Source organism: Mesocricetus auratus, unplaced genomic scaffold (assembly GCF_017639785.1).
Source record: "Mesocricetus auratus isolate SY011 unplaced genomic scaffold, BCM_Maur_2.0 Super-Scaffold_100018, whole genome shotgun sequence".
Lineage (NCBI taxonomy): Eukaryota > Metazoa > Chordata > Mammalia > Rodentia > Cricetidae > Mesocricetus > Mesocricetus auratus.
The window spans coordinates 43460132-43477294 of NW_024429199.1; the positions used below are offsets into that span (position 1 = coordinate 43460132).

At 44.9% G+C, this 17163-nt stretch overlaps 1 protein-coding gene across 1 annotated transcript in view; it reads right to left on the reverse strand.

Annotated features, from left to right (window-relative positions):
- The window catches only part of Rsph3 (radial spoke head 3), a 33261-nt gene extending 21791 nt beyond the window's left edge, over positions 1–11470 (reverse strand). Inside the window, exons 1-3 of the mRNA XM_005065758.4 lie at positions 10681–11470; positions 4273–4360; positions 1268–1409 (exon numbers count right to left, since the gene is read on the reverse strand). Coding sequence (XP_005065815.1) covers positions 1268–1409; positions 4273–4360; positions 10681–11210 — 760 coding nt within the window. The 5' untranslated portion in view covers positions 11211–11470. The remainder of the gene's footprint in view (positions 1–1267; positions 1410–4272; positions 4361–10680) is intronic.
- Between the last annotated feature and the right edge of the window lie 5693 nt (positions 11471–17163).

The window sequence follows — 17163 nt, forward strand, 5'->3', positions numbered from 1 at the left end:
TAACCCAGAATCTCAGCACATTTATTATGTACCTCATGGGTGGGGATGGAAAGTGGTTAGCTAGTCTGGGCAAGCAGTCTCGAGGAGGAGGAGTCTGCAGTTGCTAGTTTTTTCACACACTGGTCAATCACTTGTAAACACTCATTCACACACCGTCCACATTCACATTCAGACCAGTAGGAGGCTTTGCCAATGTCCCGTGGGTCTGCGGTATTAGTCCTTGCCATGGTCATGCCTATGCCAGCAATGCACATTCACTCAGAACTTCCTCTGCTGTTTACACATCCAGTCAGGGCCTCCTCAGCTCCTCAAAATGAAAGGCTGCACAGGTTACAGAGTGAGAGAAGCAGCAAACCTTGGAACCTGCCTAGGAGCACCTACGCAAAGTCGCGGAGAGCAAAGGAGAGGGCCAGTGCGAAAGGCAGATGACTAAGTACGAGTGGCTTGCTCTTTCTGACAGAGAAGTAAAATGTGCAGACAGAGCTGCAAAGCTCTCCTGGCAGTCTTTTTTTTTCTTTTTCTTTTCCCCAGAGCTGAGGACTGAACCCAGCACTTGAATGTCAGTGTTAGGCAAGTGCTCTAACACTGAGCTAAACCCCAACCCCTCCTGTCAGCATTGATGAAAAGAAGAGTGACTCATGTTGGGTTGTGAGCAATAACTCTACTTTGAAACTGTGCTGGCTAATTTTGTCAACTTGATACCTGGGAGGAGGGAAATTCAATTGACAAAATGCCTCCATAAGCTTTGCTCTAGGCAAGCCTGTGGAGCATTTTCTTAATTGGTAATTGACGGGGAAAGGGCCCAGATTGTGGGTGGTGCCATCCCTGGGCAGGTGGCCCTGGGTTCTATAAGAAAGCAGGCTGAGCAAGCTATGGAGAGCAAGCCAGTGAGCAGTGCCTCCATGGCCTCTGCATCAGCACCTCCAGGCTCCTGCCCTGTCTGAGTCCCTGTCCTGACTTCCTTCAGTGATGGTCTACAATGGGGGAAAGTGTGCGCCAAATAAACCCTGTCCTCCACACTTGCTTTTGATCAAGGTGTTCCATTACAGCAACAATGGCCTCAACTAAGAGCCACATAACATGGGGGAAGGGTGTAACAACCTGTGCTCTGTGCCTGTTGACTGAACAGACTTCCTCACCGTGGAACTGCGGAAGGACTGATAAGCACAGGAGATCCACAGATGATAGAAAGGAAAGGAAAGTCTAAGTTCCAGTGGGCTGACATGAATGGCTTGTGAGCCATGAAGCCAGCAGCACGGTTAGCTACCTGTCTGTACATCCACGTGCTTTCTGCCCTCCACGGGCTCGGGCGTCCGGGGTCTGAGCTGCGCCTGGGCTCGTTTTCTGGCAAGAGCCCTCCTCCTGGCTTGCTGCTGTCGCTGAAGCTCCAGAGGATCAGGCTGTCCAGGCTGAGAGGGACAGATGAGGCTTAGAAATATCAGACATCACTTCTCAAAGCACAGTCGCTGCCACCAAAGCATGTCAGCTAACGCCTCTGACTGGTGGTGCGCTGTGGCCATTTGTTGGAATGTGATCAGGTGATTCGAAGCTAACAGCAAATCCTCACTGGGACACATGGGTGTAGAATCCTAGCTAATCACCCATTTTTCCTCAATCAAGCACTTTTACCATCAGTTCCTCTGCTGCCTAGTAAAAGGGATACATTTATTCTGGTACAGTAAACGTTGGTGGATAGTTAAGAAATTGAAAACCACTAGGACTTTTGTTTTAAAGATCTGAATTCAATTGACTAGATTTCCCTTAAATATTTTCAGTTCAAAGAGAAAACATTCTGAGTCCAAAGAAAGTTTCAAGCTGGGCCATGGTGGTGTACGCTTTTAATTCCAGCACTTGGCAGATATCTGTGAGTTTAAGGCCAGCCTGGAGTGCCAAGACAGTCTCCAAAGCTACAGAGAAATCCTGTCTTGGAAAAAAAAAGGCTTCTTCAAGTACAAAAAATAAGTTGATTAGAGGGCTGAAAACACTGCCTTTTTTTTTTTTAAAGACTTATTTATTTATCACACATACAGTGTTCTGCCTACATGCCAGAAGAGGGCACCAGACTGAATTGTAGATGGTTGTGAGCCACCATGTGGTTGCTGGGAATTGAACTCAGGACCTCTGGAAGAGCAGTCAGTGCTCTTAACCTCTTCTCTCCAGGCCCCACACTGCCTGTTTTAAGTCAAGACAATTACAAAGAGAAAAAGGAAATTAGAGAGTATTTTGTATGAAAAATTTCAATATTTAAAATGTGAAGTTTAAATGCATTTTAACTCTTGTGTGTAACTGTGTACATTTGTATATGAGCATGTTCATGTCTCTGAGTGTGTGTGCCATAGCTGGAGGACAAACTCAGGTCCTCACGATGACTGCAAGGCACACACTTTGATAACTGAGCATCTCCTGGCTCCCATTTTCATTTTTAATCAACAGGAAGCAGTTGTGTTTATTCACAGGCCACAGTGTGACATTTTAACATACATATATAATGTGTAGTGATCAGATTATCACAATGAGCATGCGACATGTATATGCGTTGGGAATACTTAAAATCCTATTAGCTATATAACAATGTTTTAAAAAACATTACATACAAGGAATTCTACAGCCTATAACTCCTTGAAAGTGATTTACTTTTTCTCTGCTAAGTTGCTTATTTGTTTGTATAAATATTCACAATTTTTCACCTCTGGTTAAAATAATTTTGACTGCTTTATAATTCCTACATCTTATAATTCCTCCATCTGAGTTACCATATATTGTCATCTTGATTGCATTATCTCATATGAGACTATCCTGGTTTTTATAATGAATAACTTTTTACTGTTAGAGATTTGGAGCCCTATGTTGTGAGACTTCAGGTCCAACGCAGACACAGGCATGGGATCTACTGCTTAGTTTGTAACGCTACACAGATGGCCATTTGCAGGGTTTACAGAATTACTGTTTGTGACGTCTGTGCCAAGAAATCACCACTTACTCCTATGGCATGTCTTGCTCATCTCTGTAACCAAGGTATTCAGCCTAGCTAGACCCTCAAAGTAAGTAAGTACTTCTGATTAGGTAATATGCATTCAGACTTTTCAATTAAATAACATCAGGAGGATATGATAAGACAATCTAAACAAAACTAAATGTGTCAGGCGCCAGCCAGAACATGGCTTCACACTAGTGGTGTCTGTGAACTGCTTAATCCACAATAATTTAATTCAAAAACCCAAAGTCAAAGTTTAGAAACTTTCAGAGGGTCCACTAGGATCCTGTTGAATAAAAAATTAGGGCTTATTTATAATTGTGGAAAATACATAAAATGTAAAAGTTACCACTTTTTCCTTTTTATGGTGAGGAATGTATTGGTTGGTGAAAGGGCTCACCCCTTGGAGCAGACTGAAGAAAACAGGTTTATTTAGTACTGTAGAGAGCGGAAGATGGGGCAGAAACAGTGAACTGCCCATTTCGTCCACTGTCCTTAAGTATACAACTCCGTGGTCCTGAGAACAGCCATACTGCAGTGACCACCCCACTGCTCGCCCTCAGAACTATTTATTTTTCTGAAACTCAAACTCTGGGCCCATCAAACAATAACTCCTTTCCCCTCTAGCTCCTGCAAGTACCTATATATATATGTATGCACACACATACATATATAAACACATACATATGCATATATACACATACACACATACATACATAATACATACATACACACATAATACACACATGCTTTGGGGGACAATGTTGGGGACTGAACTGAAGGCCTTGCATATGGTAGGCAACTACTCCATCATTACCCACACCCCCACCATCTATTTATTTAAAAAATTCACTCTTCAAGTAATTTTTTTATTTCATTTTATGAATATTTTAGGTGACAGATCAAAATGTGACACAAACATACAACTGATCCCTCTCCACAGGTAACATGAAAGCTGTTAGACAGCTGTCACATTAGCTTTTATTGTGGGCTTGACACAAACCCAGAGCCTTCTGGGAGGAGAGAAGCTCAGTTGAGGAACTACCCAGATTGGATTGGTCTGTGGCTTTGTCTGCACAAGACTGTTTTGACTAATGGTCGGTGTGAAGGACCCAGCCCACTGTGGGAGGCACCATCCCTAGGCTGTGTAAGCGTGAGCTCCTTCCTGGACTCCCCTCAACGATGGGTGGTGACCTGGAAGTGTTAGCCACAGAAGCCCTTCCTTCTCTAACTACTTCTGGTCACAGTGCTTGTTACAGCAGCAGAACTGAACTAGGATAACTACTCTAGTTGCTTACCACCTGTCCCGTGGGTAGTGCATAGGTGTTGCCTCGGATCACCCTTCTGTCATACATTATGTTTCCATAATTCATAGGTTCTTCAACTCTGAAAAACAAAGTTCTAAGTGAATAGTATAGTACTTAAATCCATTAAGGGAACCCATTTCAATATACTTTAGATTTAAAATATTTTACAGGGACTGGAGAGATGGCTTGGCAGTTAAGAGCACTTGCTCTTCCAGAGAATCCAGGTTTGGTTCCCAGCGCCCACATGGCATCTGACAACCATCTGTGATCCCAGTTTCATAGGACCCCGTGTCTGTGGTGTGAGGTACATATACATGCAGACAAAACCCTCATACACATAAAATAAAAATATCTAAGACCGTCTAAGTGTAGTAAGTCTGTAAAATAAGGAGACAGGTAGCCATCTATCATTTACATAATAGTTACTATATGGCTAGACCTTACAAATTTTACTTATTACTAACAATAAAAATTTGTTATTTTTGGGAACTATTACCCCTATTATATAGAAGAAAAGACTCTGTCCAGATTCCTCTCCTAATAAGGCATAGAGCTGGGCTCAGGTTGTAAGCACTCAACACTGTTCAGCTAATGTGAAAAGGGCCAATGAGTCAAAGTCTGTTCTACGAGACTAAAAACAAAAAAACCCATTCAGGGATTGAAATTGTACATTTAATAAAGAAGTCAAGTTTTAAAAAGAAAGTCAAACTTTACACTGTTCTTTAAGACTCCAGGAACTGTTGAAACGTTAACAAATTCTGCATGTCAGGAATCGTGATGACAGTGAAGAGTACAGACATAAAGCTGACTTCCAAGGAGTCCTTCAGTGCGCTTCTGTTCACAGCCAACACTAGTGACATGCTACCAGAAGTGACCCAGTGAGCTGAGCTGCTGACACAGACTGAAGCCCCTCTGGAACACAGGCATCCTTTTCTGGCCGTGTTCCTTGGTCTAAGGTTGTGGCCAGCTCCTGCATGGAAGCGCTCTTTTTTCTAACCCTGTTTGCTACTTCCAGAGAGTTGTTTCTGGCTACTTATCTGTACTTCCTAAGGGCTCAGCTTTCTATCCCTTAGCAAAGCTTCATTTATAAGCCACAGGTCAATTTAATTTTATTTTTAGTTTAGTACTCTTCACTCCAGGCATATCCAGCTGCCCAGAGACGTCTTACTAAGATGTCTAGAAGGCAATTTCAACACTGAACTAGTCTTCTCTCATTCCAGCTTATTACTTGAAGTGCTTTCTATTTCACTAAATGGTGCCAATGGCCACAGTTGTGACTTATTTGAGAATGCTGGGAGTCATGTGTGACCACATTCTCTTCCCCATTCCTATGGCTAGCAAGAATTTCTGACTCCATGCCACAGCCTGGTCAGTCTTCCTTACACCCGGCCAGTACTCACTTGTCATCCGTATCTTTTACCTGGACTGCCAACAAACTTCTCTTAGCTGACCAGAACAACATTTCTTCCTCAAATTACTCTATATCCATGGAGGCCATTAACATTTTAGAAGAGTAGAAGGGTTGACTAATGCCTCCTACTGTTAATTAAAATAATAAGGGAAAATATAGGGTTCACCCTATTAAAACAACAAAATCCATGAAACCTACTGTTGATATGGATGCAATGTATATGTTTAAGTTTTCTTGGAGGTATATTGTATTTGTTCACATTAAATATATGTATAGTTTAACAATCACATTCCTAAGAACCTACCTCATAGAAGTAAAAGGCCTAGCACACACAGCTGTTTGTCAAACCTCATTCTTTGTAGCAAAAGCTAGAAGCAACAGTGCAAAGTTTTAACAGTGACAGCTACACCCACACTCTGCATTATCACGATGCCATGGAAGACAAGTGAGCATTCCAATGATTAAGAGGTTCAGACCTCTGTACATTACTGTTGCTATGAAACAAACTGTGATGATCATCTTGATTGACTGGCTTGAGAGATACCTAGGAGAACAGTAAAGCTACTTCTAGGTGTCTGTGCAGATGTCCTAGAGATGACTAGTCAGGAGCTCTCCGACCTAATCAATAATTGGAACCACTGGTGGATTTAAAATTGCATAGACTATGAAGAAGTGGAATTACAGAAAGTTATGTTTAATTGCATGAAGTCAAGTCATTAGAGTATGACCCTGAAGGTGAATCTTGATTCTGGATATTTCCTGTCATTTTCTGCTCTGCTTTCTGGCAGCCACGAAATGAGCAGTTTTGTTTCCCAACACCCTTTCCACCATGATACTCTGCCTCATCTCCAGAAACAAATGATCATGTACCAAAACCTCCCAGGGTGTGAGCTCAAATCAGTTTGCTCCCTCCTCCCCTAGTTTTCTTGGTCCCTGTTCAGTGATGGAAAGCTCACTAACACACACACACACACACACACACACACACACACACACACACACAGCTGTTGTTGTGTATCCATAAATAAGAAACCATGAATTTGAAAATAAATATGAGAGCCTGGAAGGAAGAACAAAAATGCATACAAAACTGATAATATGCTTTGCATTAAGGACAGGAGTGGGCCAACAGGCAAGGAAGTGGGGGAAGGTTGAGATATAAGTCCTAAGAATGCCTTAGGTATTGATGGACTCTTTTGAATGTTTTTTTTATAAATATGCATGTGCATATACAAATAGGAAAATAGATTTAAAGCTTACTTAATAAGAGGAGAAAGTTAACTGTACCAAGTATATACTAGTTTATTTTGGAAAGAAATCTCTTCTATATACAAACAAGAACAATCGAAAATGGTTAAATCTGATTTTAACAGAGAAGAAGCAGAGTGATCAGGAGATGATTATTGTTATTACCTAGTTTTCCTTACTGATGTTTCTAGAAGGTTATTTTGCTTTTATAAGCTGAAAACCAACAAGGATCATTTTTAAGGCCCTCTTTGCTATTCCCCTTCCTCTTCCTTGGCCTTTCTGCTGCAGCACCAGTGGCATAAAAAGGAAAGCTGGCTTCACAGCCTGTTCCCACCACTTTCCCAAGCCTACCTGGGTCCCTTGCCTCACGGGCCTTCCTGTTTTCTAACCACATTGGTCTGGCAGTCTTCAAACACACTTGACTTTTTTTAATGGGAGTTTTGAACATGTGATTTCTTCTTTTGAAACATTTCCCTCCCTTATGCCTTGGCCCAATCTCCAAACTCATTTAATTATTTCCTCAGGCCCTACTAAGCGTCCTATGTCCCCTATGCCCTCCTTCTATGCCCTCCCAGCATGCCTTGCTTCCCTCTTGGTGTAGAGTGACATGTTTAGTGCTTGCCTTTCTCAGTATTTGTTAGACTCCTATGGGTCTTTTCATAAATGTTTTCTCTGGATTCTAGTATACTGACACACATGGTAAGCACTGCACATGGATGACTTAAAAAAAAGTGAATTGTTTCCATGTACAGCTAACTGGCCCACAAGTGGTCTAGACTGTGGCTATAACATACTAGTTGCGTGACCCTGGGAAATGAAAGTCATGCCACGTGCTTCTTGGAGCTGTTGTGAGGGCTACAATACCAGGCACCACAGCAGTGTTTAATAAATGGGAACAATTCCCATGGGGGGGGGTCTCTTTAAATCTGAATTAAAAGTTACACAAATCCATCTGTGTTGTAGGACATTTGATCACACCATGAACAATAAAGAGCCACTTTCCCTGCTACAAAGAACAGCATCCCCTTGAACCGGAAGCCAAAATGAACTTTTCCTCCGTTCTGTTACTTCTATCAGGTATAGGATCATAGCCACCAGAGAGGAGTGACTAACAGAACCTTCCTCTACCCTGCCTCTGCCTCCACACCTCCTCTACCCTGCCTCTGCCTCCACACCTCCTCTACCCTGCCTCTGTCTCCACCTCCTCTACCCTGCCTCTCCCTCCACCTCCTCTACCCTGCCTCTGTCTCCACCTCCTCTACCCTGCCTCTGTCTCCACCTCCTCTACCCTGCCTCTGTCTCCACCTCCTCTACCCTGCCTCTGTCTCCACCTCCTCTACCCTGCCTCTGTCTCCACCTCCTCTACCCTGCCTCTGTCTCCACCTCCTCTACCCTGCCTCTGTCTCCACCTCCTCTACCCTGCCTCTGTCTCCACCTCCTCTACCCTGCCTCTCCCTCTCCACCTCCTCTACCCTGCCTCTCCCTCCACCTCCTCTACCCTGCCTCTGCCTTCTCCTTTCACTTGTATGGGCTCTCTGAGATGACACTGGTCCCACCTATACAACCTCCCCATTTTAACATCTGAAATTTAATTCTGATAAGAACATCTGACTGAACAAGGTAATGCATTCACAGGTTCTGGGGATTATGTGAGGACATCTCTAGGAAATCAACACCATTCTGTCCACCATGATGTTAAGTCAAACAAAAGGTACAGTAAAAATTTTCCATTTCTTTGTATTAAAAATACTAGAAGGTTTGTATGCTATTTACTAGATTTGTAAGAGGATGTCATATTTTGGTTTGGGCACAAGCCTACAGATGGATGTTACTGCATTTATGTATTTGTGATATCATTAACTATCAATATAATATGTACACACTGAGTACTCTTATCTGAAATACTTGGGACTCAAGTATTTCAGATTTTTTTCTCACAGTTTGGAATATTTGCTCATACATGACTCGAATGTAAACATGTTTCATATATGCCTTACATACATAGCCTGGAGGTAATTATATACAATATTTTTAGTGTGCCTATATTCCAACTATGACCAGTAACATAATGTCCTATGTGGAATTTTCTATTGTGGCATAATGGCATGCAAAAATCTTCAGGTTTGGGGACTAGAGAGACGGCTCAAGGGTTAACTGTTCATACTGCTCTTGCAGGGGACCAGAGTCCGGTTCCCAGGACCCACGTCAGGCAGCTTACAACCCTTCGCACCTCCAGGAGATCTGCTGCCCCTTTCTGGGCTGCACTGACACCTGCATTCCCATGCACACACACACACACACACACACACACACACACACACACACACACACACACTCACATTAAAAAAGCTTCACTTCCAGTTAGGGATGCTCGAACTGTTTAAACTCCTGGCTTGTAAATGAGAAAACTTGTATTCTAATGGTCTCTTTCACTGTTACAATTTGTGGTGTTTGAAAAGGGCAGACGCCCTTGAACCACATCAGGCTTGTATTAATCTTAAAATTTTAAGTTACTGAGAGAAAAATGAGATAGTCCTATTTTTGTGTTGGCTTCTCATACCTAAATATATATCCCAGTTATATACCTCATCAAGATAATTTGTAGTATTGACTCCCTTTAGACTCATCGTGATCCCGTCTAGCCATGTATTATCTGGAGAAGTCATGTACTATGATCATGGCAGAAACTTTTGAACATGATTGAACTAAGGACCTTGTAGAAAAGAGGCAGACTGACCTAAACACATCACTCTTTGGATATGGTTACATAGTCACCAGCAAGCTTAGCTAATGGCATTTCCCCCCAATATATTCATTTATAAGGGTATCCCGGAAGGTAACCATTTTTTATGATATGGGTCTCACGTATTCTGGTTGGTAATAAGTACTTTCGTGAAACATTTTACTGTGGTTTCTGCATTACTTTGATGCACTCACCTATTAGTCAACACATTTCAACATAAAAATTAACTGACTATAAGGAAAAACAAATCAGTGAGCTAGGGTAACAGATTTGTGCCAGACCTGGCCCAGAGTTACATGTGTTAGCCGGGTGTCGGTGGTGCACGTCTTTAATCCCAGCACTAAGAAGGCAGAGGCAGGCGGATCTCTGTGAGTTCGAGGCCATCCTGGTCTACAGAGTGAGTTCCAGGACAGCTTCCAAGACAATACAGAGAAACCCTGTCTCGGAAAAAAAAAGTTACACGTGTTCAATCACCACTTTAATTCACACCGTGAGCTTCCTGTGTGGCAGGCAAGGTCCAAGGTGCGGAAAAGGTGCAGAGATCCCTGCTTCCACGAAGCTCGCACTCCTAACTCCTGCTACTCCAAAACTTAACTCCAAGATTGCTCTAAACCCTGTGTCTTTCTTACCACAAACTGCAAATACTAGGGTAACCGTATGTCTTCCTGCACGGAAGGCTAGCTAACCCCAATTCCACCCAGACTGGCGTGAGAAGAACTGTGTGGGGCTGGCTCTTTCATTCGGTACGTGCTTCGCCTTCCTGTCTGCGTGACGGAGGAGGTGTGTGTGACTCCAACTCGGCAGAACTGTGGGTCAACTGCGTGCGTGCGTGGGCGCGAACGCCCCCTCGCCGTGCGGTGTCTGGTGGCGGCTGTGCTTCCGCTTAGCCACCTGGTGGCGTTGTTTCGGGGCAGGGGTTTGGACGGCGCGCGTACGCGCGGGGAAGCAGACGGGATGCAAAGCGGGGCACCGGACGGGAGCTACTTGGGTCACTCACGGCTGCAACAGGCTGTCCCGGTAGCGGCGGCGCTGGCAAGGCACGGCCCGGGGCCTGCTGGTGTAGGTGTAGGTGCCGGAGGCCTCGGCCGCCCGAGGGTTGCGGTCTGTCATCGCCGACGCCATGTCGGGGGTCGAGCCGCCTCCCCTTCGGTGGAGGCGGGCTCTGAGGCAGGTGGGGGCTAGGGAGTCGTGGGAGCCGGAGACGTGTAAATAGTGCCAAGGGCAGGGGTGCCGCGACGCGCGAGGACGGGGCTGCCGGGGGAGCGGGCGCGACGCGAGGGCGCCCGCGCAGCAGGTAGCCGCTTCTCCGGGCTTGCTCCGGGTCCCGAGGAGCGAGTCGGCCGCGCCCGCACCGGTTGCCAAGCAACGCTGGGTTCCGCCTGGAGGTAGGAACTCCAGGCAGTTCCGGCGGGCCGGGTGTCCGAAAGGGCCCGTCGCAAGGGGCGCTTCCGGCTCGTGACCCCGCCCACCTGCGGGGCTTCGGGGGCGCCTGCGCACTGGCCGCTCCTTGGCCGGCAGGGCCGCCATGGTGGTGGTGGCGGTGGCGGCGGCGGCGGCCAATGGGGCGGAGATGGCGCCGTCTGGCCCGGCTGCGGGGCGCCGCCTGGCGGGGCTGCGGTCAGCGCCATCCTCGCAGGGCCTCGTGCTCTTGCTCTTCCGGGGGCGTCCGCGGTTGTTGCTTCTCCCGCCCGCCGCAGCGCGTCCCCGCCCCGCCACCCGGCGGTGACACGCCCTTGGCAGTCGGGCTCGCAGCTCTGTTACGCGCTGGGGCCGGGCGGGCGAGCGGGCGAGCGGGCGGGCGGAGGCGGGCTGTCTCCTCTTTCCCGGCTCCTCCTCCGCTCCTCCCGCCTTCACCGCTCCGTGTCAGCGCGTTACAGTACCCCGGCTCCTAACTTTGGGAAAGGGCTGGGCAGGTGTCTGCAGGTTCCCTGACCATTTCATCCTCCGGGCTCCAGGCGCCCAAGAGCGGAGCGCTTTAGGATTGGTTTTAGACCCAGAGACTTGAAAGTTTTGTTTGAAGTGTGCGCATCCCTTGTGGTTGTTTCCTTGGGTTTGAATTACAAACCTTCAATTCAGCTATTTGCTCCCTTAATCTAGGCTTCCAATCGAGCTTTGCCCAGCGACACGGGGGTGGGAGGGCGGGCGGAGGGGAACAAATTGTAAAATTTTGTGTGTGTGTGCGTGCATGCTCTATTTTTCTAGTCTAAAAAATAAGAGTGATAGACTTTTCCCCTTTGGATTCGTGAGGATTGAAAGTGTTAATAAACTTCAGTACTTAGGACTACCTGGCACACTGTAGCTTACAGTTTAAAGTAGACGGTCACCGTTGTGTAAGTAATACTATTTAAAAGGGTTATAGTAAATGCTGTAGACAGACACTGCTTAAGACTTTCGATCTGACTAATTTTGAGGAAACACTTGAGAAAGTGACATTCAAGTAAATGAATATAATGCTGAGGTTAGCGTTTGGGAAAAGGTACCTTTAGAATGGTCTTGATGGGCGTAGCTTAGAGGCTAAAAGCAAGCTTGTTGACCCGAGTCTGGGCATCAGAACCCGCAGTAGGTGAGACCCAATTCCTGACAGTTGTCTGAGATCCACGCATACACCTCATGCACTCAAACACCAATAACTTGAAAACCTTTGATCAAAGGTTCGAAAGTCTGAGAGGTAGAGATCCAGAAGGGTTTGTGTAGATTTGTAGATATACAGAAGAGTTGGCATTACTTCATACAAATATGTGACAGCTTATCAGAGTGTTTTTACTCCCTTGGAGCAGGAAACCAGTTACAAACAGTAGAAACAACAGTCGTTTCACTGAAGTTCAGAGATAGAGTGATAACTTGGGGTTTCGGCACTCTGTCTTCCAGGAGGAAGGAGAAACAGATTGGTTGCTTACACAGGGAAGACTGAGTACTGAGTGGGTAACCAATAGTGACATCCTAGGTATAGCTGGGATTTATCTATGATGGGATCGCTACTGAAAGTTCTGTAAGTTTGTATCCTCAGTCTGGTTCTTTTTATACGACCCCTAGAGCAATCTCATTTACTTTCTTCGTTATAGTAGAATTTATGTATTTGTGATCTTTTGTGTAGAGTTTCAGTTGATAGGCCCAGGTATCTATTCTACAGGATTGACTGTCTTGGATGGTCTGAAATGCAATGATTTGGTTGAAGGGTTTTGAGTATCTGCTATATGTCAAGAACTGGTCATTGGAAACTAGAGGTATAGAAATGAAAAATAACAAAACAAAATTAACAGTCTTTGTGGAATCTATATTTTAGTGGGTGAGTCATTAAAAAATAAGACAAGGGAGTAAATGTTGTATTTGACTCCCTAGACTAGGTTCTAGACATGGATTTTAGGCTGGTTAGAGAAGGCCATGGAAGGATGCAGTCAGTGACATTCCAGCAAAGACGAGAAGGGGTGAGGTAGGGAAACTTAAGACTAGTAGAACATTCCAGATGAAGGAAGCAGCAAGAATAGAGTTCTCCCATCAGGCATGTTCCAAGACAAGGCTAAGGAGTAAGAGTGGGTGGAGCAGGAGAGCAGAGAGGGGAGGAAGTTAGTAACCAGACTGTGTCCCACTGAAAGTGTGAAAGCCTGGGTGTTTACTACAGACTTAAAAGCCCCAAAGAGTTTCGAATAGGAATTTGACAATTTTGGTTAAAAAGAGCCACACCACTTGAGTTCCTTCTCTGGGAATAGACTGCTATGATGCACAGGCAAGGAGACCTGACAGGAGACCCACACATCCAAAGATTTACCTACACCCCGATGATGACTCATAAGGGGTGTGGGTCAATATTGCACAGTGACCACATCGACCACTCTCCAGCATCTTTTTTTTTATTTTTTGGTTTTTCGAGACAGGGTTTCTCTGTATTGTTTTGGAGGCTATCGGTCCAGCCCAGCCTCGAACTCACAGAGATCCGCCTGCCTCTGCCTCCCGAGTGCTGGGATTAAAGGCGTGCACCACCACCGCCAGGCTCTCTTCAGCATCTTTAACAACAACTTGCATGGATTTTGGGATGTTGAATTAAAAAAAAAACAAAACAAAGCTCTGTTTTCTTTTGAACTTGTTCCTAAAGAATGATTTGTCTGACTGGGAGTCATAGGCAGAGGCCACTCAGGTTGTAGACCAGAGTGACTGGAAGAATGAGTTGTCGTTTACAGGAAACCCTGGAGCAGAGCAGGTGTAGGGGTGGTCTTTGGAAGTGCAGTCAGGTCATCAAGATAGACCTGTGCATCCTTCATCAGGTGGGAACGGCTCAGCAAACGGAGGGTAGGGAGTGCAAAGTTTCCGGGGACTGGGCTAGGACAGAGAGAAAGATTTTTGACATATAGATGGTATTTAGAGTTGTAAACCTTGATAGGATTACTAAAGGGATGTAGAGAAAGAACAGGCCCCTTGAGCTCTTCCAGTACAAGTCAGGAGATGGAGGGAAAACTAGGGAAGGAGACTGAAAAGGAGTAGCAAAGAGATGGAAGGAAGCAGAGTCTGGTCACCTAGGAGACAGGGAGGAAAGTGAAGGAGAGGGAAGGACCACAGTTTCCAACATCTGCAGGTCAAAGTGAGGACCCAGCGAGAGGGAAGGAGTGGACCTGTGCAGTTATGGTTGAGAAGGCTCAGTTATAGCGGGTTCAAGGGCAGTGGGAGGAGAGGAATCTGTGGCTGGGCAGGCTTCCTATGAATGAAGAGAAATGGTCCAGGAGACGGAGATGAAGTAGACCAAGAGAAAAGTGGGTATGCTTATGGGGGTGACCCAATGGTGGTTTGGAGGATGTGGGACAGGAAAGGAAGAGTTGGTAACATGCCCTTTTTGCACAAGCAGGGTGGGTAGCTCCTCCCCGGTCAGAGGAGCCTGTAACCAAGCTAGCAAGAAACTCCATGGTTTCTACTTCAACTTCCTGCTTGGTTTCCCGCCCTAACTTCCCTCAGTGATGTACTAACCTGTAAGATGAAATAAGCCCTTTCCTCCCCTAAGTTTCTTTGGCCATCGTTTTTGCCACTGCAGCAGAATGAATTTAGAGCGCCTAGTAAAGGGTTAGATGTGGGAATGAGGAGTAGGTGGATATAGGATGGTCGCCACGTTTTTGGCCTGAGTGAAATTACACACAATCACATGATTCACTGAGATACAGTCATCTGTTGGAGGGAATGGAGGCTCAGAGTTGCATTCTGGATGTGCTCATTCTGAAATTGGTGTGCACATGCCATGTAGGATACAGCTATGACTGAGCAGGGTATTTGCAGGGGCCCGAAGATGTGAGAGGCAGGCAAAGAAGCAGAGTGGTCTGTGGATATCTTTCCTAGATGCTCCAGCTCCTGTATGAAAAGGATGTGACACATTTTCTACACTGGCGATCCTAAACATCTGCATGTTTAAAAAGCTAAAGCAAATAAATCCCTCTGCTCGTGTAATGTGGACAGGAACCCTGACTTAGTACCAAGCTGAAAGAAAACTATCATCCTTTCCATAGGAGACGTAAAAAAAAAAAAAAAAAGAAACTGTTTTAGGAAGAAGTGACTTAAAGTGGTCTTTAGTTAAAACACACAGAAAAAGAGCACTAAAGAAATGTATCCAGAAGTTGCTAAGAATGTATTCTATGCAGGGAAAAATTTTGCGTATTTGTCAGCCTTCTTAAGTTTATAATTCACAATTTGGGTTTTCATCCTGGATGAGCATCCATGTTTCTGAACTAATCTGTATTTGCAAGCAACCATTTTCTTTTCCTATAGAGAAACTTCAGAATCATGTAAACACAGGGGCCTCAGAACCTCATTCTGGCCTAAAGGAGCCCGGCTTTCAGGCTGACGGTGTTCTGCATGGTGGTGGTTCCTTGAACCCGGTGGTAATACCCAGAACTGTAGACATGCTGCTTTTCAGTTTCCTACAGACCTGAGAAGCAGAGATGATGTTCCGATCACTTCCTTTTGATCTAACGGTTTCAGAAATTCTCTCTAGTAAGAGCCAGAGGGGGGCAGAGATTCCCAGTCAGAGCAAAACCGTGACTCAGAGTGTGCAGCACGGCTCTGTTCTTGGGAAGTTTTCAGTATCAAAACATGTTGTGTTTTTTAATGAAAAGTAAAATCTATATCCAGTAGATGGAAATTTCTTATAAGAAGATATAAAACCCCCTGAAACTTTCTATTCTTGAAAATGAGAGTTATTTTTGTCAAAGGATATGAGACCCGAATGTATTTTTTTTAATTGGCAGGTTAAGATAGGGCCTGTAATTCTGTGATTGCATTCACCGGGACTCTTCTTCCCCCACACGCCGCCTTGGTACAGCCCTAGGCTGTGTGCTACCATTTCAAAACACAGGGGATGTGGGCATGAGGAATGAAAGTAGTTTAAGATTTGAGAATTTTAATTTAAGTTGTCTTAATACCAGATCATGTGTAAGCTTCACTGATGGGATTACTCTGTGATTTTAATAACATTTCAGGTCTGTAAACTTGGACAGGCTTATTACAGAAGGCACACAGAATCAGAATCCAGCCCAGAATATTGCCCCCTTCTCTCCAGGGACATGCACAGTGAGGGCTGTACTGTTAGGTGATAGGGTGGCTGTCTGATCATTTATCCGAGTATTTGTAGCAAAGTGTTACAGGATTTTTTCATTGTGGTTGGAAATGATACATAGTATTTTATGGCACTTGAATTATGTTGTTCCTAAGAATAACTTCATATTATAATTCATGTGTCTAAATCCCTAACAGACAGTAAACAGCCACATGCCCCAGAGCACACTGGGATGTATACAGCTGAAATCTGTCCCTTTAGGGACTTTGCTGAGGAGGAGTACCCAAGAGCTCGTTTAAAGACAGGGACCATCTCTCTAGTCAGCAAAACCTACAGCAGATCCCTACTAACAAAAGGAATTGGAAGTTGTAAAATTGTGCATCCTGCCCTGGAGAGCTCCCCTCTCGAAATTCTGGGCTGCTGTTTCTAAATCTAGCTGTTCTTGCTGAAGAAGTGTCACAGGTGTTGATTTGCATTTACGAGATTCCTTCCGTCTCTTGGATTTTTAGACAAATCGTTTCTAGAATGGTTTCAGATCTGGTTTGTGGAAACTGATGTCTGGCTATTCATATCCACAGAAGAGAGAACAAATTTCCAAAATGTCTTGTTACTCCTAGAGATTAGGTAGCTTGGTGAGTAAATGTTTGCTGAACATGGAAAACCACAGAAAATTGCTGAAACTTCAGAATAGCTAAATAAGGGCTGCAGTATGGTTCATTGTTAGATCAGTTGTCTCACATGCCTGAGACCTTAGGTTCAGTTCCCAAAACCATTTTTTTTAAAGGGCCTATATGAGTTGGAAGACATAGTATTTTCATGGAATGGAAGACTCAGCAATTTTGAGACACCAACTCTCCCAATTGATAGATAAATTCCATTAAACTCCAATCAAAGTTTCTAGATGTTATACTGCGGATGCAGCTCAGTTGGCAGAGTGCCATAGGGTTGTGG